Here is a 25,140-nt window from a genome sequence, read left to right on the forward strand (position 1 = left end):
CTTTACTGCGACCTTTTCATGCACTAGATCCCCAATCCTGGGTATCCAACCAGTAGGAGTTACTGGCTCATCCTTAATTCCTGAGGAGGCAGCACTTGTAGAAGATTTATCTTTGATTGTTGTAAATCCTGCATAACAGTGACACGATCATTTATGTCAAAGGGCGTATCCGCCGCCTCCACACCAGGACCATCTAGATCAGGAACATACATTTGTGTTCCAAACAGGCACTCATATGAAGTACGACCCCCCAGTGACCTTCTAGGCAAGTTATTAAGTGCTCTCTGTACTCCATACAGGTGGGCTAGCCAACCACGACCCGTACCTATAACTCTGGCCGTTAAGGATTGCTTTAAATCACGATTTAAACGCTCCACGACAGAATTTCCCTCGGGATGAAATGGAGATGAGAATTGGAGTTGGACCCCCAACGAAGCCATGGTGTCCCTGAATGCCTTAGAGGCAAAAGCAGGGCCCTGGTCCGAATGAAAAGCCGCAACTGCAAATGTATCGACAAAGATGCGCAAATCTTTAATAACAGTTCGAGCGTCAGCCGAGCGTTGTGGCCATACCCACACAAATCTGGAGCACGAATCTACAGCAACCAATATATATTTGTATGCACTATCTGGTGTCAGCGGACCACAATGATCCAAGTACACACACTGTAAAGGTTTACATGACCACCTGATATTGGTCAATAGGCAACGTACCAGCAGGAACTGGGTACTCCATTTCATATTGAAGAAATTCTTGAGTCTGCAGTTTAGGGTCAAATATGTAATCTACATCAGTGGCTGTCAAAGATGTAGCCCATTGTATCCATCGTGGGTGTAAAGCTTTCGAATTAGGAACACTTGCTTTTGTAACAGCCTCTAAGGCCGGAATCGGGGAAACGACAATGATGCGTTGGCCCTGGGCAAGAGGTCTTTCTTTAATCACAGCCATCTGTACTGCAGTGAGTATTTTCTCAGTCTGTGCAAATCGTTGTTCTGCAGCAGAATACAAGTGGGACTTGTATGCAATCGGGACTGTCTCACCCTCATTAAAGGTGACATACGTAAACCCAACAGCCCCAGGTATCACTCTGATGACTAAATGGGTCTTATTGTCCCGTGTGTGTAAATGTTTAACTGCTAAGAGATCAGTCTGTAACTCTCGTAGTATGTGTGTATGCTCAATCGTCCAAAATCTACTCGAAAAATTCGGGCGAATCAGTTCGTATAAGGGTTTTATACACGTAGCATAATCAGGAATGTAAGTTCTGCCAAAATTCAGAAACCCCAACAATGACTGGAGCTTCCGAACCGTATTAGGAGGCTGCAATAAAGCACATTTCTCCAAAAAATTAGGCGCTAAGCTTTTGCCCTCACTCGACAATTCATATCCCAGAAAAATGACGCTGAGGAAGGCAATCTTCGATTTCTTAAAATTTAACTTATAGCCAATTTCAGCAAACCCCACAACAATGCGCGATACACGCCTTAGATGTTGCAGTATCTCATCGTCTGTCAGATATATATCATCAACGTATGACAACACTTCAGGGTCCAACTCGTGCAGAATTTCAGTTACACGAGCCGAAAACAGTCCTGGACTATTCTTATACCCCTGAGGCAAACTACAAAACTTTTTCTGAGAGACAAACGCACTGAAACTGGTATAGTCCCGACTTTCGGGTGCTATATTTTGGCAGAAAAATCCATTCGAGATATCCAACGTTGTTTTGTATTTTTTACGCACTATATTATTCATAAGCGCTGCGCTATGTGAATTCTGTATTGCATATGTGCGTGTATGACTATTCAAATGTCTGTAATCCACCACTATCCTATAGGAATGGTCCGGTTTGGCAACCGGAAACAAGGGATTATTCATCGGCGAGACACAGGGCTCAACTACACCCTGGTACTCCAATTGCGTAAGAATTTTCCTAACCGATGCCCTTGCTTCAAATTTGATAGGATACTGCGGCTGCGGCTGAGGTTCGCCCTTTATTGGAATTACATGATAAGGTGATTGTTTATCCCACCCCACATTATTTCTATATAGAGCGGGGGCCTGTGTAAGAGCCCATAATTTACTATAGGACTCCACAAGTTCTCTCGGAACAAGTGGTGAGAAGGAAGGTGCAATAACCTCTTCCCCCACTGGACAATCGCGAACAAAGTCAGGTGGCCAATCCTGTTCGGCCAGCAGAACATCATATGATTTTACCACATGGTCCCAAAAGATGGCGTGTACTATGCGGTCAATGTCCCCTTCTAATTGCAGAGTCACCTGATATACTCTATCAGGATCAGAGACTCGCATGTCCGCCGTTTCGACTTGTATGAAGTCATCAGTTGCTTTCACCTCCAGATGCTCTAGAAGACTCTGGCGAACTATTGTGACCTCTGCCGCGCTGTCTAACAGTGCCAACGCCCATGTCTTGTTCATCAAGAGAACTCTCTTCTTGAGCGGCATGTCTAACTGAGACTGCTGCCACTTTCTTCTTTTTAAATTGTTGATTTTGTTGGAGAGGTTTCTCTTCCTGTTTAACAGAAACCTCCGTTGAGCGTTGTGATTCCTGTCTCGGTTTCACGTACTCAGTTCTCCGCTCTGATCGCCCACCTCTCTCACTTCTCTTCTCTGAGGAGTCCTGAAAGGAACGAGATTGGCGTGTATCAGTATATTGATTTCTTTCAGGCGTCTTCAAATTATCCCTATTCCTGAGATTATACCTATTCTGCGGGGTCTCCGGTTGCGGAGACTGTCCCCCATCTTTCTTAGGTGTTTGCTGTTTCTTTTCCCAGTGCTTTTTAGTACCCTCAGGTTGCTGTTGTTTAGCATTATCTTTATCATTTTTACCCTGCAATTGGGGTTTTTGTGGTCTAGCCCCTAGGCTATTGCGACCAATACTGGAATATGTTTCTGCTATTATTCTCGGGAGTTCCCGTTCTTGATTAATCTGCGGAACTTCCCGAGGACGCATTCGCACTGGTAGTGCTACTGCCTTTCCCTTGAGATTACTCAAAATAATAGAAGAAACTGCGGCAAAATTGCCCATTAACTGCATGCCCAAATCTAAGGCAGGGGCAGCCCCATATTCATCTTGAATTTGTTTAAGCACTTCCGGTAAATTTGCTAATGTCGGTGTACCGTGTGCCGTAGTGTAGAGCGCAGCAAACACCGTGCCCCAGGTATTACAAAGGTCCACCGGAGGAACCATCCCATACGGCAAACACATCGTCAATATTCTATGTTTATCCTGAGGTCCCGTATGGGGAAATACTGCTTCCAGCGTATTAATTTTCTGCGCCAGCCAAAATGGAGTCTCCTCACGTTTAGACAGTACTTTACCCATAACTGAGTGTACAGTGGCTGGAATAATACCCGGAACCACTGCTTGTGGGTGCGCCGGAGCAGCACACGCTGCATTAGTATTTAAGGTCTGCATTACAAACTGAACTAATCGTCTATATGTAGCTGTTAAGTCTGTATATAAACGACGAACTTCAACCACTGTCAACTGAGCAGCCGCAGGATGAGGTGTATATGTAGCCAATAAAGGCCAGGTAGGACCATAATTACTTAGTGGACCTAACCTAACTTGTGCTACTCTGTGTGGGAGGGCGCCATCAAGCCAATTATGGTGTTCTTGATAAGATAAAGGTATCTCTAAATATGCATAAGCCCTGTGTTGTCCAGGGACACTGTTGCAGTGTATTCGTGAAAAGTGTTTGTACCCCCATCAACTGCTGGAAATATGACCCAAGAATAAAAAAGTTCTGTTCTATAGGCTGCATGGGCGTCCACCACAAAAGTGACCGGACCCCCCCTGGACCGTCAGGCCATGTGCCACCAAATGTCCCGTGAGCGGTTGTCGCATATTGATTGCTATATTCACTACATTAGGATTTGCCATTTGTAAAAAATAGCACTAGGTCAGAGAAGGCACACAAATATCGGGGTTTTCCTTTTAAAGTTCAAGCTTGAACAACCAACCGCAATTAATAGGATCTACCTATATTGCGGTGGCGGAAGTCCTCAGTGCCACGGACGTCTCCGTATACGGAACCAAGGATTCAATATATATATGAGACCGAGAGAGTCAGCCGGACCCGAAAATTAGAGCCAGACCAATCGTTGGCGGCGCCATGTCGCGTGGGCTCTCATTATCCTAAATGAGACTACTGGATTTCTAGGCAGCAGGATCGAGAACGGTGTGGGGGATTGAGTCTGACCCACGTGTAAGGAACTCTGTCACCCTAAATCCGGTGTTTGCTCCGGCTAACTAGCAGTGCCTCATTTCTCCCACGGGGAAGAGATGATTGGGCAGCCGAGCGCATGACATCTTTGGAACTTCGCAGGGAAGTCGTGGTCACTCAGATCCAAACCAACTCTCTCATTTACAATATGATCTCATATACAAATGACAAAGACAGTATAAGTTTTATATAATGTTTTAATAAAATGACTGTATTTTAGATAATAAGGCGTGAGCCGCAATAACCAGAACAATACAACACAGTAGGATTGAAATAGTCACCAGGAGAGTAAAACATAAGAACAAAGCTATCATAGTGCCTAACAGTTTCTACTCTCCCTCTGCTTGTTCTATTTAGAGCACAGCATGTTAAGCTTCTAGCTTGCCTTTCTGAATCACTGGGGAGACATCAGCCCTCATACCTGAGCAAAGGCCTGTGATCTGGTTCAGCATCTGCAACGAGGCAATCAGCGTCTAGTTGTGGTTCCCTGGTCGGAATCTCCCTCTTGCGTGTATTGCGTGTATTGGGATAAGAAAGTGATTTTATAACTAACATGTCAGCGTGATCACAAAATGTCCCTACGCAGGAATGCCAAGTCTAAATTCCTACCACGTCTATCGGCAATGTACCAGACTGTATCCTTGACTGAAGCACAGAGTTAATGTGTTATGGAGAACTCTAGTGCTGAAGTAGGCTAAACAGTGTGATATGAATAAAAAACAAAACCGTAGAACTGGCTATTTGAAAAATAACAGTACGAAGCCTAATAAAAAGCATTTAGAGCAAAGTGCACAGAGGCTCTAAACTGCAAGCAAATGAATAAAATACATCCAGGGCAAAGTGCACAAAGGCCTAAAGCCTGAAGCTAACGCGCAAAGGATACTTAAAACTAACCACACTACACCTTCTCAGTGTAAATATGGTTCAATAGATACATTGTGTATAAACTTATTTAATATGGTTACTCAGAAAATATGGCTTTGGCCTAGCACACCTGGATTTACAGTGGTCAACCTTGGTGTGAAAGATAATCTCTAAACTAGCTCACCTGTAACTCTGACCTGCCTATACACAGCTGACCTGCCTGTACACAACAAAAGGTATCCATATACGCCAGCACGCCAGTATGTCGAGAGTGTGGGGCCATCTTAGTCAACTGGGGGCGACTTGGCCTCCTTGGCCCCGGCTTTGAGCGGAAGGGGCAATTGCTGCGGCTGTGTGTTCGAGCTGCTGTGGTGTCTCGGCGGTGCTCAGTAAGGCTGGTAGGGCTGAACCTGAACCTCCTGTCTGATCCTCTTGCCTGCCCCCTGGGCCTTGGTCCTCTGGCTTGTTGCCTTGGTCCTCTGGCTTGTTTCCTGGCTCCTCCCGGCTCCCTTTTGGCCCCTTGGGCGGTCTCTGCTGCTGTTTGGCTCTGGTCCCCGGGTGGCCCTCTGCAGCCCCTGGTGGGTTGGCCACTCGGCGACAGAGGGTCACTGGAGGGGTTGTGTGAGAATTACCCTGGACCTGCGCTTTGGATTCAGACAACAGTTCCATACTAGGCCCCTTGGCCTGGTATTAGACGATCCTCTCAGGACCGGAGTAACACGAGGAGTGGATGGCCCACTGTGGGCCTCAGGCAAGTGTCCAGCACTTCTGCAAGCAGGGCCAAGTGAGGGTGGCGGTGAAAGGACTGTCGGATGCTTAGGGTGCAGTCACCTAGTCTCTGGCGGATGGCGTTAGGTTAGTGTGGCTTGACAGGACTGTGCTGCCCTGCATTGTCCTGCCCCCTCTCCTAAATTCAACTGGCCTCCATTGTTCCTCTTCTTCTTTCAAGCTTCCAAATGGCGCTCAGACACTCTGTTACAAGAGCTGCAAAGCGTCTTCTTAGGAATTTACTCATGCTGATTTACATCACTCCCTGACCTAAACCTCCCTAGATTTGAAGGAAGAACTTTTGGAACTTGTTACGCTATGAGGCCAGGCAAAGTAAGGAAGGAGCATCTCAATCCTCAAAAGCTTAAGAAATGTTGTCAAGATTACACACAGGATTACAGCATTGCCCCATTAACCAGTCCCCCTGGGAGCACAATGGACTCTCAGCCCAACTGGCAGTATTCATCCAATGTTACCAGAAAGGCCTTCCAGTGGGGCTGGTGACCCCAGCTCCTGAATTGAGTTGAACAAGGGCGAGCTCAACGATCAATCGCTTCTTGATCTTTCCTGCCTTCAATCCAAAATCACGGGAGGTGTTGACGGGGAATCCAACCCTGCGCCTACCTCTATGACCACTGTAAGTGGCTCTGCCTGGCCACAGCTTTTTCAAACTCTCCAATCCACTGTGCTGGCTTTGAACTACCACTCTGATAAGCTGGACGTCCAAGTTGATCTACTGAATACACTGGCCACCTATGTAGCTGGTATTGATCACAAAATAGAAAATCTAAACCAGCTAATTACTAGAGCCCAAACAAGTTCCAACTTTGTGCAAGCAACGTGCTGCTGCTCTCCAATTATTGAAAGCCTCTCATCCCTGCCTACTTTTATGAGTTTGGTTCTATGTGAAATTAAGAGGCTATCCGCAGCTCCTGCACCTCCGGTGCCCCTGCCGAACCCAGGTTTCCATTCCAATTTGGCTCAGAAACCCACTAAACTAAAAACATTGGATGACTATTTCTTTCCAGTTAAGAGTGCAACCATCATCAACCCCTCTCGGCCAGCTGCTACTGGAGTCTTGGAGCATGTCATCTTGGCCAACTGTGTTCCCAATAATTCTTCACTACCTAGAACTGAGTCCACAGAGCCTGCCCTCTCTCATCTCCCTTGCATTCCTGTACAACCTGTTTTAATGCACCCATCACCTTCAGGAGCTGATTCCGTGGCTCAGCATCCACTGAGCAAGAGGAAGAAAAAAAATAAAAAAAATAAAAAAAGACTCTGTAAACAATGGAACAAAAGGCGGAGCCTCCCCCTCAAGGATCCCCAAACAATGCTCAACCATTGGTTTGTCTTGAGGCACAGCAGCTCCTGCAGCTGCAGGAGGTTCCCAGGGCAACTTCATTGATCAATCCCTTGTTGACCTCACTGAGTGGCTCCATCCCTCCCAGTGAGCATGTCAAGGACCCTCGGCCAGTATAACTCTGCAGGAAACTGAATTCCCTCTTCCCCCCCACCCCACCCACCCTCAAGGACCCCATGATCCTAGCTGAGAAAGGCAAAACAGGCAGTGCGCCTGACCCAACTGCTCCACAACGGAGGGGTGGAGTGCTCGTCCACACTGTTCAATCTTAAAGCTAATCATGGAAATACTGATAGCGAAGTTCTGGGTCCCGGTCCTTCTAATTTTCACAAGTTGCCTTTTGACAATAACAGCAGCCACTGAATTTCTCCTACCGATACCCCGGCCCTGGAGGTCTCTGTGGGCACCCTCAATGCAGCAGAACAGTTACAGCCTACGTTTCTCCCCCGTGTCCCACAACGGCTTAATTGGAGTGCACAACCACCAAGCTAGTGTTCATGCCAGAATATCGCTCTTGGGGCCCCCACGATATATTGAATAGGGGGAACATCTTACGACTTTTCAACGCCATCTCGGATCTGAATAACATTGGTTCTAAGGACATTACGTCTATTAAATTCCTTGACTCAAGGGGGTCTCAAATAAGTGAATCTACTCTGGTTTCACTATTTTCCACCTCAATAGCTCAGTCCATTCTTGCCAAGAGACCTATTCCAATCTTGGGGTATAACAATTATTCCCCCCCCCCCCCCATCCTCCCCACTGGACAAAATCAGACGGTTGATCCCACTCCTATTTAGACTATACTATTTGCAACATTGAACTGTTTCCCTTCATTGAAAAGTATTTGATTTCCTCCTGGAGCAAGAGTGATCACCGTCCACAAATTGAATCCATAAAATCTAGTTTCCCTTCGCATGATGTTATGCGGGCTACGGGTGGCGGTGTCTGCTTCGAGTCGCTTAAGCGCATAAAATGGAATTCTTCTATTGGCGGCATAGTATTGGCTGAATGTATACATTTTTGGGACTCTGAAGGATCTGGTTGTGTGTCCCCAATCAAGTTATGGGACAAATGTTCTTGCTTTCGGAGGTCAAGGTTTCATCAACCTGCGTGTAATTGCACCCCATCCCGGTCCTTTGCAATCTCTAGGGAAACCAGGAGTTTAAAGAAAGCGCTTAACAGACTAGCAAGGGCAATTAGGAAGAGCCCAGATTCTGAGTGTCTATTAATTAGATATAAGCAATTGAGGAAAGATTACTGGAAGGCTGTCTACGATGACCATTAGACTCATCTTAATCAGTTTTGGGCTAAACTTCTAAGTGCAAGTTCCAAAGTCTGAGAAATTTTGGCCCCTTATTAACAATCTAAATAGCAATCAAAGGGGCACTGGTGCTATCAATATATCAGAAGGAGTTTGGACGTCTTACTTGACTACCCACTTTTCCGCAAGCGAGCAGGATGGGAAACTGTTGGATGAGGGAGCTTATTGCCCCACTGCTGGTTTTGTCTAAGTTGTGCCCCCGTTCATTGGGTTTTCAATTCCCCCTCAGGGAGTGGAGAAGTCCTTTCAACTACGTCTCCCTCATATCATCTCAAGGGCTAAGCAATATGGTGCTCCTGCTCACAACGGTCTTCCACAAGCGCTGTTCAAACAGGATTCCCTCTTTTGGGCTAATCATCTTGCCCATCTGTTTGAGCACTGCCTCCTGACTTCAACAATTCCTGAGTCCTGGCGCGATGCCATTCTTCATCCGCAATATAAAAGTGGTTCAAGGTCGAAACCCCGCCAATTTTAGGATGATAGCCCTGCTTGATAATGAGGCCAAGTTTTATGCTAGACTTTTGTTGCAAGATCTTTGTGTCTGGGCTGAATCGAAGGCATTAACTCCTATTGTTCAAACAGGGTTCTCCCCTGGTTCAGGCACATCACCAAATTTATTAGCTCTTTCTATTCTGAATGACAGGGCGATTCTGTCTGGCTTGACACTGCATTGTTGTTTTGTTGACTTCAGGGCAGCGTTTGACCGGATCTCCCAGAGTGCCCTGTGCGCCAAACTACAAAACTGGGGTATTCCTCCAGTTCTCCTGGGTGCCATCATAGAACTACACACAGATCCTTGGGTCCGTATTAAGCTAGGTGACGGGTGTTCTCTTTCTAGAAAAATTCCTCCCTGTCGTGGTGTGAAACAGGGTTGTGTGCTTGCAACCCTTCTTTTTAATCTGTTCATTACAGATATGTCAACGCCCCTTGACACTGTTAATTCCCATCCCCCTAAGACTGGTGGCCTTAGGCTCAGCCATCTGCTTTACGCTGATGATCTGCATTGATCAGTCACACTAAGATTGGCCTTCAACGGCTGCTTAACGAACTTGCATCTTACACTCCCGCAAATCAATTGGAAGTTCATTTGCTTAAAACCAAAGTGGTCTCCTTGGGAAGGAAAAAACATTTGGGATCCAGTTGGTATTACAAAAGCTGTAAACTCGTTTCAGACCAGTCTTATAAATATTTAGGGGTGCACTTCGATTCTAGGAGCAGCTTTGTTAAGCATAATAAGGAGATTGAATTCAAAGCTGTGGCACTGCAGGTGGCCTTTTCTAAATTATCCAAAGTTTTAAAGGGGCCGAACCTTCTTCCCCTAATAGAAGTTATGAGAGCAAAGATTATCCCCTCATTGTCCTATGGTCAGGAAATTGTGTTGGGCACAGGCTCCTACCTATTAAATAGGCTGGTAAATAACATCTACAAGAGAGTCTTCCATGTACCGCATCTCGCTTCACCCACGCAGGTACGGTTGGAATTTGGGCTTCCAGATCAGCTGGCAGTTGGTGCCGGCGCTTTCTTGAAACTCTGTCATAAGCTGCGCTGGGCTATGGATGGTTGCTTGGAGGCAGTTTTGTGGCAAGAAATCAGTGCGTCAAAAACGAAGGGATCTTACTCCTACTTTCTGGTTGAATGTAAATGACGACTAGAAGCCGACGACCTTTGGCCAAGCAACCATCCTTCCCCCCCTTCCCTGTTTAAACTAGGTGTGAAAAAGATCATACAACTATACCCGTATCATATGGATTGCTCCCTCCTTGCTAAACGCAAGCATGGCTGGTCAGTAATTAAATCCTTTAAGCTAGGAATGCCACCTAGCTATCTGTCCTGTTCCTATGGGTTCCGATTGAAAGAGGCCTTTATGGCCTTAAGGATGGGTGATTGGGGTTTTCTGAAACATCTACCCCTATGGCAGTTAACTCCTGGGGAGGGAGTAATGTGCAGATGAAACTATTGAACATGTGGTCTGTCTGTGCCGAGCTTTACTTAAGGAATGTAGATTTCTATTCGGAGTAAGTGGAACAAATTGGGAATTCACTCCTGCCATCAGCTATTATTCAGTCTCTGGACCCAACGAATTCAATGCTGAATGTGTCATTGACTAAATTTATCAAAATTGCCCAAACTAAATTTAGTGGCACTGCGAGCAATGGATAAGCATAATTGGAATTCTCTCCCGCTCTTGCCCTACTGCCCGTTATTGATTAGGCTGTGGAGCCCTAACGTCGTACGTAGGACTCCAACCACAATTGGTATTTAACTTAACGGTTATTCAACGCACTAAAGCACTTTAGGGCACATGTATCGTGACCCCCTTTCTTTATTATGTATCATGTGGAGTTCTGGGCTTTGGCGGTTTGGCTCTATTTTTATATTCAACTATGGTTTTATACTACTAGGCAGGAATGTCTCTCTTTTATTATGGCATGTGTGTTTAAATAATGGTGTGTTTTTAGCATGAACTCAGCTTTTGATTGTATTTGCATTCTTGATTTTTTTTTCTGTTTTAATTGTACTGGATTTTATTATCTGTACAATAAATTATTCATTATCATTATCTCTAAACATCCAACAGGTCACAGTACAACATTTGTGCCATCTCATCAGCTCTGGCTATGCATTCCTGCTCCGGTTTGTAAGATGGTGCCTTATTTTACAACACAAAGAAAAGCAATAACAGAAAGATGCTAGGACTGGTGTGAACCTGTGTTGAATAAGAGCTAGAACGACAAAGACACACAGTTTAAACACAATAATGCTTTATTTTCAGAACAAACCATACAAATTTGGCATTTCTTTCCAGGGTTCATCAACATTTTTAACTTTCAGAAGAAGGGAGAGCACAATGTCTTGGGTACAACTGTGCATACATTTTATTACACAAGTAATTTTGCATAAATGATGATTATTGGGCTACGCCATTCACCCAGAATCTATTTTCATTGCACTTACTCGAATCTTGTAATTATGTCTCGCAGGAGACAGAAAAGATCTTGCTGGAACTGTGAACCAGATGGGTGACTTGGACACATGCAACGTGTAAGCAACATTCACCTCATAACTGTATAAACTGGTCTGATGCCACATTGTCTTCCATATGCAAAGGCATGTCTATACATTGTCTTTTATATTCAAAGAAGGGGGCAAGCAATGAAACGTGGAAAGGTGCGGGCGGACCTGTGAAGCAGGAATGGTGTAGAGGTTTTGGGTAGCCCAGACAAGCAACAACGCAGGAGGAGGAAGAGGGGTAGGCAACAATGCGTAAGGGAGGGAGAAAGGGGTGCAAGTAAAATGAACAAAAGTACTTCTGAAAGCTGTGAGCAGTGGAAGGATACTGGGATTGGAAAGCAGTAATTGGGCCATGCTTCTGCGCAGGGGCAAACAAATGACAAGGAAGTGAGGCCGGCACTCGCTAGCCAAACAGCAGGGGGGGGGGGGGGGCAATGAAACCAACCAATGGGCAGGCTTTAAGCTCCCTGTAAGTAAACAAAATGTTTTGCAAGGGACATCCTATGTGCTGTCTCAGGTGAGACCTAAAGTACAGCGTGTTAGGGGGAACAGAGGAGGCAAACTGTCAAAGAGGTGAAGGCGTCCACCAAACATACTCAAGGGCACAAAACAGCCTACAGTTCTCCAAAAACATTTAGAGGAGCTAGCGTGAAGGCAGGTGTGTGTTTAAGGAGGTAGCGGGGATGTCCTGCCATAAAGGAAACGGTTTTTTCCACGCATGTATTGTACTTTTACCATGCATGTTAAGTATGTTTTTTTTTAAATAACATTTTTATATTTATTTTTTTCAAGTGATTTTTGGGTTTAGGGATAGATAAAGGGAAGAGGAGGCAAGGGTGATGTTAGGGTGAGGAGGCAAGGGTGATGTTAGGGTGAGGAGGCAAGGGTGATGTTAGGGTTTAGGGATAGATAAAGGGAAGAGGAGGTAAGGGTGATGTTAGGGTTTAGGGGTAGATAAAGGGAAGAGGAGGTAAGGGTGATGTTAGGGTTTAGGGATAGATAAAGGGAAGAGGAGGTAAGGGTGATGTTAGGGTTTAGGGATAGATAAAGGGAAGAGGAGGTAAGGGTGATGTTAGGGTTTAGGGATAGATAAAGGGAAGAGGAGGTAAGGTGATGTTAGGGTTTAGGGATGGATAAAGGGAAGAGGAGGTAAGGTGATGTTAGGGTTTAGGGATAGATAAAGGGAAGAGGAGGTAAGGTGATGTTAGGGTTTAGGGATAGATAAAAAGAACAGGAGGTAAGGGTGATGTTAGGGTTTAGGGATAGATAAAGGGAAGAGGAGGTAAGGGTGATGTTAGGGTTTAGGGATAGATAAAGGGAAGAGGAGGTAAGGGTGATGTTAGGGTTTAGGGATAGATAAAGGGAAGAGGAGGTAAGGGTGATGTTAGGGTTTAGGGATAGATAAAAAGAACAGGAGGTAAGGGTGATGTTAGGGTTTAGGGATAGATAAAGGGAAGAGGAGGTAAGGGTGATGTTAGGGTTTAGGGATAGATAAAGGGAAGAGGAGGTAAGGTGATGTTAGGGTTTAGGGATAGATAAAGGGAAGAGGAGGTAAGGGTGATGTTAGGGTTTAGGGATAGATAAAAAGAACAGGAGGTAGGGGTGATGTTAGGGTTTAGGGATAGATAAAGGGAAGAGGAGGTAAGGGTGATGTTAGGGTTTAGGGATAGATAAAGGGAAGAGGAGGTAAGGGTGATGTTAGGGTTTAGGGGTAGATAAAGGGAAGAGGAGGTAAGGTGATGTAAGGGTTTAGGGATAGATAAAGGGAAGAGGAGGTAAGGTGATGTAAGGGTTTAGGGATAGATAAAGGGAAGAGGAGGTAAGGGTGATGTTAGGGTTTAGGGATAGATAAAGGGAAGAGGAGGTAAGGGTGATGTTAGGGTTTAGGGATAGATAAAGGGAAGAGGAGGTAAGGGTGATGTTAGGGTTTATGTATAGATAAAGGGAAGAGGAGGTAAGGTGATGTTAGGGTTTAGGGATAGATAAAGGGAAGAGGAGGTAAGGTGATGTTAGGGTTTAGGGATAGATAAAGGGAAGAGGAGGGGAGGTGATGTTAGGGTTTAGGGATAGATAAAGGGAAGAGGAGGTAAGGGTGATGTTAGGGTTTAGGGATAGATAAAGGGAAGAGGAGGTAAGGGTGATGTTAGGGTTTAGGGATAGATAAAGGGAAGAGGGGGTAAGGGTGATGTTAGGGTTTAGGGATAGATAAAGGGAAGAGGAGGTGAGGTGATGTTAGGGTTTAGGGATAGATAAAGGGAAGAGGAGGTAAGGGTGATGTTAGGGTTTAGGGATAGATAAAGGGAAGAGGAGGTAAGGGTGATGTTAGGGTTTAGGGATAGATAAAGGGAAGAGGAGGTAAGGGTGATGTTAGGGTTTAGGGATAGATAAAGGGAAGAGGAGGCAAGGGTCATGTTAGGGTTTAGGGATAGATAAAGGGAAGAGGAGGTAAGGTGATGTTAGGGTTTAGGGATAGATAAAGGGAAGAGGAGGTAAGGTGATGTTAGGGTTTAGGGATAGATAAAGGGAAGAGGAGGTAAGGGTGATGTTAGGGTTAAGGGATAGATAAAGGGAAGAGGAGGTAAGGGTGATGTTAGGGTTTAGGGGTAGATAAAGGGAAGAGGAGGTAAGGGTGATGTTAGGGTTTAGGGATAGATAAAGGGAAGAGGAGGTGAGGTGATGTTAGGGTTTAGGGATAGATAAAGGGAAGGGGGGTAAGGGTGATGTTAGGGTTTATGGATAGATAAAGGGAAGAGGAGGTAAGGGTGATGTTAGGGTTTAGGGATAGATAAAGGGAAGAGGAGGTAAGGTGATGTTAGGGTTTAGTGATAGATAAAGGGAAGAGGAGGTAAGGGTGATGTTAGGGTTTAGGGATAGATAAAGGGAAGAGGAGGTAAGGGTGATGTTAGGGTTTAGGGATAGATAAAGGGAAGAGGAGGTAAGGGTGATGTTAGGGTTTAGGGATAGATAAATGGAAGAGGAGGTAAGGGTGATGTTAGGGTTTAGGGGTAGATAAAGGGAAGAGGAGGTAAGGTGATGTTAGGGTTTAGGGGTAGATAAAGGGAAGAGGAGGTAAGGTGATGTAAGGGTTTAGGGATAGATAAAGGGAAGAGGAGGTAAGGTGATGTAAGGGTTTAGGGATAGATAAAGGGAAGAGGAGGTAAGGGTGATGTTAGGGTTTAGGGATAGATAAAGGGAAGAGGAGGTGAGGTGATGTTAGGGTTTAGGGATAGATAAAGGGAAGAGGAGGTAAGGGTGATGTTAGGGTTTAGGGATAGATAAAGGGAAGAGGAGGTAAGGGTGATTTAGAGATAGATAAAGGGAAGGAGGTAATGGTGTTGTTAGGATTTAGGGTGGGTACAATTAAAGTGAGGTAACAGTGAATTTAGGGGTTTACAGATGGGTACAGGTAAGTGTGAATTTAGGGTTTAGAAATAAAGTGTCCCCAAAATATTTAGGGGTGCTAGGGTGAAGATAGGAGAGTACTTGAGAAGGGGTTCGGGGAGGTCTCCTTCCAGAAGGGAGATAACCTTTATTGTACAGCCTTTAACATGCAGGCCCTTTACCCCAAAACAAAAACAAACAAAAAAAGAAGGAGTACTACAACATCAGCGCAAGCAGTGAGAAAGAATACAAATGAAGAAGTCAATAAATACTTGGTCCAGGGAGGAGAGAAACACACAAAGACCAACTGGCGCCAACACGTGCTCACCAATGAGAAGCAAGAAAATAAGACTAACAATCAAACCACGCAACAGTAAGTAATGGGAGGTCACAAAGATCTTTTTAGGTTTTTATTAAGTAACAAAAGATCTTTGCAAGCAAAAGCGAAAAGCACTGTCTCAGCCGAGACCTAAACATATGCAAATTACCACACCCAAAGTCTTAGGTAAATCAATGTTCTGATCTCCTTTCTGGCTCAATGTTTCTACTTCTGTCAAATGCTGTGAGGTATTCTGCAGCTTCTTCTCCCATCTCAGTTTTAATCCAGGAGGGCTTCCCTCTTGTTGTCACTCACTTTTAGAACGTTTTTGCCACTGCACCATCACTACAGTGGAAGACTGTTGTTTCTTCATGTATGGTGCAGCAGAGAAGGACTTTCATGTTCCAGAAGGCTTGTGCTGCACAATGCACAGCTCCGATCTTCCTCTGGGTCTAGGTGTGCATGCATCTCCCTGTCTCCATCTCCAAGTATGCAGAGAAGACCCCATTCAGTGGGTCACAGGGCAGGAAGGTGCTACAAACCTGGGGGTTGGAGTTGTTGGTCTGTTACATATGACAGGTACATCCTTTCCTCACTGGACTCTCAAGGACGTATTGCGGTCAAGCAGTTAAGGCTTCCCAGAGAGGTAGTGTGGGAGCAGAGACCCAGAACTCAGCAGTCAACCAATAGACACAAAAATGTACTTTCCAACCCTGTGTTTGTATTACGAAACGAGAAGTACTTTAATAACCTGGTGAGACGAAATGTTATACAGAGTAATGGGTGCTGTCCAGCTAAAGGGTTCTACAACACTAAGGGCTAAAACCAATGTTTCATGCTCCTGCACCCACCACAAGGGCATAATTCAAAGGTGGCAGTCCCACCCATTACAGTGGTCTAGCACAGTGGCTGCAGCCCCTTCACCCTGCGTCAGTGCACTAGTAATGCTTGAAAACGCAGGACGGAGGGTCACCTCGCGCAATTTTACTTTTTGGCAAGAGGCAATGTTTCAGTGTGTGGACCTGTATGTGAGTTCAATTGATATCCTGCCACAGAGTTCATATCAGCTTTCATTACGCTTAGCAACGTGCAGCACTAGAGCAAGACTCAGTCTCTCAAACGGTCTCATGTATTACCATCTGTTCACTGTTGAACATATTTACATGGGTATGTTGTTTGGTATCATACAAGTAATACAAAAAAGAAAAAAGATTTTAAAAAAAATGATGTTAATACTTGAATAAACACAGAAGTCTGTCAAATTATTATTCATTAGCATTCACTCTCCCACACAATTTTTACCACTGGGAATCGTGTTACATGCCACAAATAGAAACCAATGTCAACAACAAAGGAGGGACACTCATTAAGTTCACGGATCCTCCACCTTGTAATAAGGAAAATTTCATTGTCACAATACGCCATCCTAATATCAGCTATATTGTGATTATATGCACATGATTCTATCAATATCACACAAGTGGGATATAACTGCTAATCACTACCTTTTCCGGTTATTCAAACAGCATAAAAATAAAAAAATAAAAATAAACTTAACTTAAAGCATAAGAAAATATATTCTTAGAATAGTCTGCAATTACTGCGGGTCTGATTTCTGTTCTGAGCTTATTGGGCCATCATGTCACCCCAGTTGATAATATATGTGCCTGCTGGGGTCCCTCTGTCGTAGGACTCTTATCATGGGGGTAAGTCTGCTTAGTTTAAGGCGTCAGCACCCCCGAGTGTGTGTGACTGAGCCAGTCCCACACCAACTGGAAGCCATCAGCCTGACTTTGTCGGCTAGTTAGCAGCACTTCACCCAAACCTAGAAAGTAAAGGTGATTTGTATCAGCCTAGAAACAGGACACTGACTCCTCAGGGAAGTCGTGGTGGACAGATCATACCTCTTTCTCTCTTACACAAAGTTTCACACATGGGAACGCAAAGAAATGCAGAGTAAGTGTCAATATATTTATTGAAGCAATTCAATCCGATGATAAAAAGCATGAGCTGTGATTATCAGGCAGATAAAACATAATACAGTGATGATTGTTACCATTGGAGGAAAACGTATTAACTGTCCCACCATCCTGATCTAATCATGAATCTGGTGATTCCTATCTACACCCTAATGTCTACATCTGAGAGCAGAGTGGTGCTTGCCCTTCTATCCGTCCCGGTCTATGGAAGGAGCCCTGACCCCATATCTCAAAGACGGTAAAGGTCTGCCTGTTGTTCTGCTGGCAGTCCTGCTGGCTGACTGGAAATACATGGCCAGGATCAGCAAAGCTGTCAACAAAACAATATACGACCTCAGATGCCCACTGGCTGGAATGCTCCCTACCCCCCTTAGGCCTATGTGGTGTTTATATAACAAAACATGTTGGTTCTAAGAAGAGGCCTGACGTGATTATATGTCTATGGTTTGAGAGGTGAATCCATAACTCTTGGAGCAACAATACTGAGTAAACTACTGTGTACAAAAAACACGACAGCCTTGAGCAGGGCACAGAGTGAAATGCGTGCAAAGGACTGATAAATATAAAACACGAACAACTATGCCTTCTCAGAAAGGCTGCTGATTAAAATATAAAAACAACCAAGCTGAAAAGCGAGCAGTGCTAATATATAATAAAATGTGTATTTAAAGGCACAGGTTATGGTTCTAAAGCTAAAATAAGGGTGCCCAATCTAGACGCTAAAAAAAACCACAAAACCCCATAGTGCCCATATCTAAAAAAAGAAAAGAAAAATCAAAACAAACTACTTGTAGTTTATTGTTTTGATTTTTCATTTCTTTTTTAGAAATGAAAATGTCAATGAAAGCGGAAGTAACACTGTATTTAAATATGAATGAATTGCAATGTTGTTTGTCGTGAACAAGTCTTGGATGAGCTGAAACATGTTGATTGCATCTTTTGCCTAAGAAATCATCTTAAGAAGCGACGAAGAGCCGATCTCTTTGTAAAAGACGTGAAGAGGCTTGCAGTATTAAATATAGTAATATGTATGGCAGTATTTATGCGTTAGTCCCCAAGTAAATTTACCAAACAGCATAGTATTCAACTATTCAAGATTCAGTACATCACATTTTTCAGATGAAGAACAAGAAAAGGTACTGTCACTGCAGATAAAGGTGTGATTAGATGGTGCTCATTAAATGTACTGTTTTTAATGCTGATGCGTGCATCCAATGATTTGAAATTTAAACAAATATATTGCTCTGACAACCATATAAAAAAAAGTGCCATAATCTAAAGACTCGTGTCCCCTTTCTGGCCTTCATTTGTTTTACACACCTCGCTTCTTGTGCATTCCTTCCATACAGACCTGGTCCAGATCAAGTTCAACCGGAGACTACAGTTCACAATAGCTCAGCCCTTTGGGGCTCCCTGACCTATCCTAGAGCAGACCTCTACAAAGCGACAAGGACAATCCATGGTAAGTTTAGAGCCTTTTAGATCAGAACTTAACAGCTGAATGAGGAGGTTGCACTGAAAACAAGAACCAGGCCATCTGCCCTTTTCTCGTGTGAAAGGACTCATAAGTACATCTCTAAACATGATGTGATAACAGTAATGTCTAGTAAAAATCGAACAGTATGTTTTTGCAAATGCATGTATAATAAATAACCTGATGCAACACAAAGTAACCTATTCCAAGCTAGACTAGAACTGAGCTCTTTGAGAAATAATATATTTTGTAGTCAGTATATCAATATAAATTTAATTTGCAACAGTACAGGCTGGACAGCCCTCCCAGCTCCCCTGGGCAAAATAACAAAACCAAAATTATAATGCTGGTTATGTGCTCCCACCCTAACAGCATTTAGCACTCACCTAACAATCACATCACATAGCAACCAACAGTACTTCAGAGACAAAACAACCTGCATCCTTGCAGGTGCAACACAGCAAAAGAACCATAATCGAATGAGTCTTTCCATCTCAAAACAACACCCCTCCTCCTCATAAAGGCATCACAGGCCAAAAAGAGGGTGTCTATTCAAATAAACTGCTTGTCTTCGAACACAATTAAGGCACTCAATAATATAGTATTGTCAAATGATAATGCTTAATCAGAGCAGAAACTCGGAGCCATGCAATGGAACCCACCTAGCACAGGACTGTAAAATAAACAAGCACTGGCCAAACCAATATGTCTGGGTCTATTGTGCTAACCCAGGTAGCATTAGAAGATTAAAACGAGGCACACATAAGAGAACCAGCAGCAGCGGGTAATGCAAGACAATAGTATTAGGTGAGAGATGACAACTCCACTGGCCTGAGACAAGTCATTATTGACAGAGTCTCAAGCCAACTGCTGAAAGAGGCTGCTCCAAGAAAGCCAGTGGCTGAAAGGGTGGTTGGTGGGGGGGGGAGGGCGGGAGGACCCTATGACCAAGATATGTATATTGTTAGCAATAGGTCTGTTTGCCAGCTGTGATGTCAGAACCCAGACTTAAATATGGCAAAGCCCTATGGCACACATCGAAGAGGGTGAGCCACTGAAAGTTTGAGTCAGGCTCAAGTCTGAAGCCTGGCCCTGCTCGAGGTCCTGTTGGAACCTCGAGCCCATAATGAGCCGAGCTTCTGTGTGGCTTATATCTGCTTCTCTCTATTCAGAGGGTGGCATTACAGTCAGAACTGCCGACCAGGTTGGAGTCCTCGGCGTCTCCCTACCACCATGTGTTTTTGGGCAAATTACTTAATTTCCTCTGCCTATAAACAATTAAAGTGACCTTGTGTAATGTAATTAACGTTCATGTAAAGCACTCCACTACCTTCGAGTCTAGTTCACATTATATAACAAGCATTTTCAATGCAACGGGGCTCACATTTGCTCGAGTTGGAGCTATTTGCGTTATAAACTCCTAACCTAACTTTTCTTGCCACACAAATTAAAAGAAAAAAACCACAGCGCGATCACGCTATGTAAAATACAGCGCAATCGCACTGAAATTGAAAACGAAAAAACAGAGCGCGATCACTCTATGTAAACCGCAGCGCAATCGCGCTGCGGGGAAAATGAACAGTTAAAGTAGTCCGGAAACCAGGCTCAAAACATCGAGCCTCGTATGTTTCTAGTAGTTTACCGGTGCTGTGTAGGCGGGCTAAACACCGAAAAGGCATGACGTATGCATGCCTTTCACAAATGAAAGCAAGCAGAGTTTAAAGAGTAAGCCCAGGATCCAATGAAAGAGACTGACGTGACCTGGGCGTGGTTTGAAGCTCAAAGAGAGATTACTTTATGGACGGAGCGCTTTGTGCTCGCCCATTAAAACTGCAGAAAAATGTATTATAAAAGTAAAACTAAAGCTTTAACACAAGGAAAGACAAATAGATACCAATTTTCTGGCTGATTTGTACCAAGTGAAACCATAAAACCTGGATAAATCACAGCTTCCTTGCTAAAATTGTGTGATCATACGGAAATACTGTATTTCTTCAAAACTCTTTTCTTTATTAACATGTATGAAGGCAATTTTACATATACGAGTTAAGAATTCTAGATGTACAAAAACCTATTATGCTTGATTTAATAGATTATAATGTTTCTCTATAATAATCTGGGCGACATGCAGTGTTTATATGACAATTGGCTTGCCTCTTAGTTTTTAAACATGATCCATTTGTGCACTATCACTTTTAATAAGTACTTTTCGGTGCATTGCTAAAATGTGATTTATTAATTTCAAAGCTTCACATGTTAAAGAAATACACATTCTTGAATTCTGAAAAGATAATCCTATTTTACGTGGTTTGCTGTGTAATTTACACAGAAAACATTCTCAGTACTCGCTCGTGCTTGGGCTCCAAGAGCCGAGCCAGACACTTGGCTCAGCTGTGGCTCGGCTCTCCCTGCAAATCTGTTGGCTCGCCCACCTCCAAGCACACCCACCTTACACATAATGGTTCATTACATCACCCCTTTGCATCCAGTGTCTAAATACCTAACTGGACATAGAGATCATTACATAGGAGCTACAAGGACATGGACCACCATAACTCGGAGGGGTACCTCTGATTTGCAGTCTAATAGCACCCACAATAGTTTTAATCTCAAAACATTTTTACGGAGAACCCTGCAACTTCAAGTAGTTGTAAAGAGGTATGTTTCCCGGTATTTGTATTAAAATCATGCATTTTGCAAGATTTTACAGTGTAGTGGACAAACCTACAGAGAAAAAAAATATCCATACATTTGCCCTGGTATATTTACAGAAGGATATGTAAATTGTTATTTTGTAGATGAAAAGTCCCCTTACATTTGTGTGGGTTTGACCAGAGTGGACAATTACCTCAAACTGTCCTTAAAATTGCCTTGTAATGAGCAGAAATCGTTTTTCCTGTGTGAAGGCAAATTTAAATTGAGAAGTTCGGCAAAGTTTGCTAATGGAAAAGACGTCATCAGACCAGCCCAAGCAATGTTTTTTCAAGAGGCAAACAAGGCACGGCCTTTCTGGTCAATGGGGCCTTAATGATAGGGTCGGGCTGCAAGAACTGGTGACTCCAGTCAGGCGCCTTGGAAAGCGCCAACACCCAATGGCCTACTAAAGAAGAGGGTCACAGGCGCCAGCAAGTCATTGTGAGCAAAACATAAAAACTTCTCTTAGAAACAAGAGGCACAACCCATGAGAAGAGCCCTTGTGTCACAAAAGTGCAACAATTACAGCACAGAGGTTTCCCTTAGTCACAATCAGCCCACGCACAATGTAGACTATGGAGTCGTTACTTAACCTGTCGGTTCGGTTTCACTTCCGAAGGTGATAAAAAACAAAACACATTTCCAAGTATGGAAATGATCTCCAACAAAGAAACTGTAACAAGACACCTAAAGTAATTGTACTGTCTTCATGGCATGTTTTGTAAGTACACAAGGAAGGCACATAGCACGCCAACAGGGGAACAGTTAGCGTCTGTGTGGTCGAATTGATGGTTTCCATACATATGTGAAAAACACCCAACTGCATAACTTACAAAAAGGATTTACAGATTACGCCTCAAAAGCACATATCGCTGGGTCTGGAATGCCCCCTGGGGGTGTTGGCTGCGCCCGTCAGGTCAAGCATGCATTTGAGGATAAAGGGACCTACTAGGTCTCCTTGTCCCGACATATGTATTCTTAAGTGACATTCAAAGATGTTAGCAAGGCAGAGGCTGAGAAGTATGCAACCCTTCTAGGCTTCTGGACCGGAATGTAGATGTAAAGTAGTTTTGTGACAGTAAAGAGGTTGCAATCGGCAGAGTGACGACTCTTAGCCAGCAAGTAAAAGTTAAGCTTGAGGCAAGGCGGAGCAGTTCTCTGAAGGTATTCCTGGCACAAGGCAAGGCCTTTCTATACCACACAGACTGGCAGCCACCCGAGCTGGCAACAACAGGGGGATGACGGTGCACGTGTACCTTGGGAGGCTGGACAGAGCGTGCGCAATTAGGGCAGTGGGGTTTGCGGTGGGAGGACAAGTATTGATCAGTGAGCAATCTGACAAGATTGTGGCTTCTTTCAGGTTGAAGTTTAAATTAGAGATGATAAGCAGAGTCGGGATAGCAAAGAATCCATGGTGGTATTATGACTGCCAAGATGTTGACAGCGCCCCGGGGCTGCAGAGGAAATACACCACAACAATGTGGGAAACAAATAGGAGCAGAATGGGCAGTAAGTGGGTAGAAACTACACACGTGCATACAGAATATACAGACAAAGTGAAGGTAAGTGCACAGTTCGTCAATTAAAAATGGGATGGATATCCTCAAAGTCGTCGTTGCTGTTGGGAATAATCTGAAAAACATCTTATGTGTATCAGGCAAACCCCACAAAACATGGCTTGAAATTAGCACGAGTCTTCTTGTCCCAGGGTCTGTAGGTTGGGGTTTCTGCTCTGCCTCTGCAAGTTGCTTTACAAGCTACCTGCATTTACAGCCTGGGAAGCAGACAATTCAGAGTGCATTAGAATCCTATTCAGCTCGTAATGTACATGGCTATCTGCTTACTACTCCTTGCAGTGCTTTCTTGATTCCTTCTATGAGCATTGTGAAATCTACAAAGTCAAGAAAAATTAAGCTTGCACCAGCCCGCAGACACTGGCCGGGCCCCCAAAGTAACAAGTAGCAATGTACAACACACACAGCACAGACATGCCTCATAGTCAGTAACTACAAGGCTAACAGCAGATTCCAATATTAAGAAACACCATGCACTGACAAACTATACTCAACTGGCAGACTTTTTGGTGCATGTCAAACACAATTCGGTTATCTCATACAGTCTGATATCCTTAAATTGGTGACAGCATCAACCCAACAACATATATCATTGAACTGTGCCCAGATACACTAGCAATTGTTTCTCATCCGACAGGGCACGCTAAGCAAGCCGTCTGGCAAACCTAAGTTGACAACCGAGCTCCAATGCTATTAAGTTATTTATCTGTAGTTTTGAGAGATAGCGCTATTTATTCCCAACGGGGGTCACAGCAGTTTACATGTACATTTATACTAAGGGGAAGACAAACTACTACGAAAGGACGGTAGTTACAGCAAAACATTTGGAAGATGACAGGTGTGTGACAGATGGATCAGTCAGTCTTGGAAGGATGGGACATTGGCGAGATAATGAGACAAGGACAACAAACCCGCATCCGGCAACAGGAGCAGATGAGCCTGGGGACCTAAACCCAAGATCAGACTCGGTGCACTGAGTACACAGTTTAGGTTTAAACATCTGGGGGAGGGTGCAGAAAGGACATTCTAGGTTATTCGGCCCATGGCCTGAAAAGATGTGATTAAAGTAGACTTGTTCTTGGAACTTGTGGGGTGATGAGATGTACTGGGGCTTTGCTTCTAAGTGTCAGTGCAGAAGACTCTCGGTGAGAGGTCGGTGAGTTCAAATGAATGATTGAGTGAAACAAGCTCGTGACAGCGAAGGTCTAGAACAGTGGTCTTTAAACTTTATAATGCTGTGCCCCTCTGTGAAAAAAAAAAAATCATTGAGCCTTCCTCTGAACTGTTTACAATTATTCTAATACATTGGCAATGTTTAAATATGTCAACACTTATTTAAGCATTGCAGCCAAGCTTTGTTACTGTTGTAAAAAATGCAATCAAATACATGATGCCAAACATACTATTCTGGTTAGCAGGCCACACTAACACGTAAAAGTATCCACGGTGTGATTATTAGAAGTGAGGGTGGTTTGGGGGTTTTAAAGAACATTTGGAGTCCCTTCCCTTTTGACACAGACTCCCAGTTGGGGTATAAATGACAAAACATGTCAGTGATGGCCCATTACAGAGGGGTTTGCTGCTGCTCAGTTTTTTTCAACTTAAAACAATGCCCTGTAATTAGCATAATGCTTCTCTTGGCCAGAGCCTGGTGCCCCCCCTGGGATCCCTGGAGGCCCCCCAGGGGTACCCACCCCCAGTTGGAAGACCCCTGGTCTAGAGGGAGCCGATGCCAGCGCCTAGATCGCAGCATGGGAATGAATGCATGAATGAATTTCAACCGCCGAAGGGGGCGACACAGTACAGAGCTGCCCTGTAGCACCAGGGGACGGAGCTCTCACCGCTGTAGTAGTTGGTCCACTTATGCAGCTCCCCCTCCATGCTGGGGGCTCCATCCAGGCCGGGGCACGGAGCCACCCCCGACGCCTCCGGGTCACCGCGCCCTAACGACCCGCCCTGGACCCTGCTGGCCGCCGTTGTCCTGCACTGACCACCCCGGGGCACGTACTGATACACGTCCTCAGGGCTGCCGCGTCTCTGCTGTACCCTCGAGGCGCTATCCCAGGCGCTGCGTCCCCTCCAGCACCCAGAGGCTCCTGCCCCACACTGCCTGACAGACACTCCAGCGGCACTTCCGG

At 44.5% G+C, this 25,140-nt stretch overlaps 1 protein-coding gene across 1 annotated transcript in view; it reads right to left on the minus strand.

The window, feature by feature from the left end:
* PLEKHA8 (pleckstrin homology domain containing A8) overlaps positions 1-25,140 on the minus strand; it is a 117,545-nt gene extending 92,405 nt beyond the window's left edge. Inside the window, exon 1 of the mRNA XM_069212097.1 lies at positions 24,844-25,140. Within this exon, the coding sequence (XP_069068198.1) occupies positions 24,844-24,883 (40 nt within the window). The 5' untranslated portion in view covers positions 24,884-25,140. The remainder of the gene's footprint in view (positions 1-24,843) is intronic.

The sequence above is a fragment of the Pleurodeles waltl genome, chromosome 10, assembly GCF_031143425.1.
Source record: "Pleurodeles waltl isolate 20211129_DDA chromosome 10, aPleWal1.hap1.20221129, whole genome shotgun sequence".
Lineage (NCBI taxonomy): Eukaryota > Metazoa > Chordata > Amphibia > Caudata > Salamandridae > Pleurodeles > Pleurodeles waltl.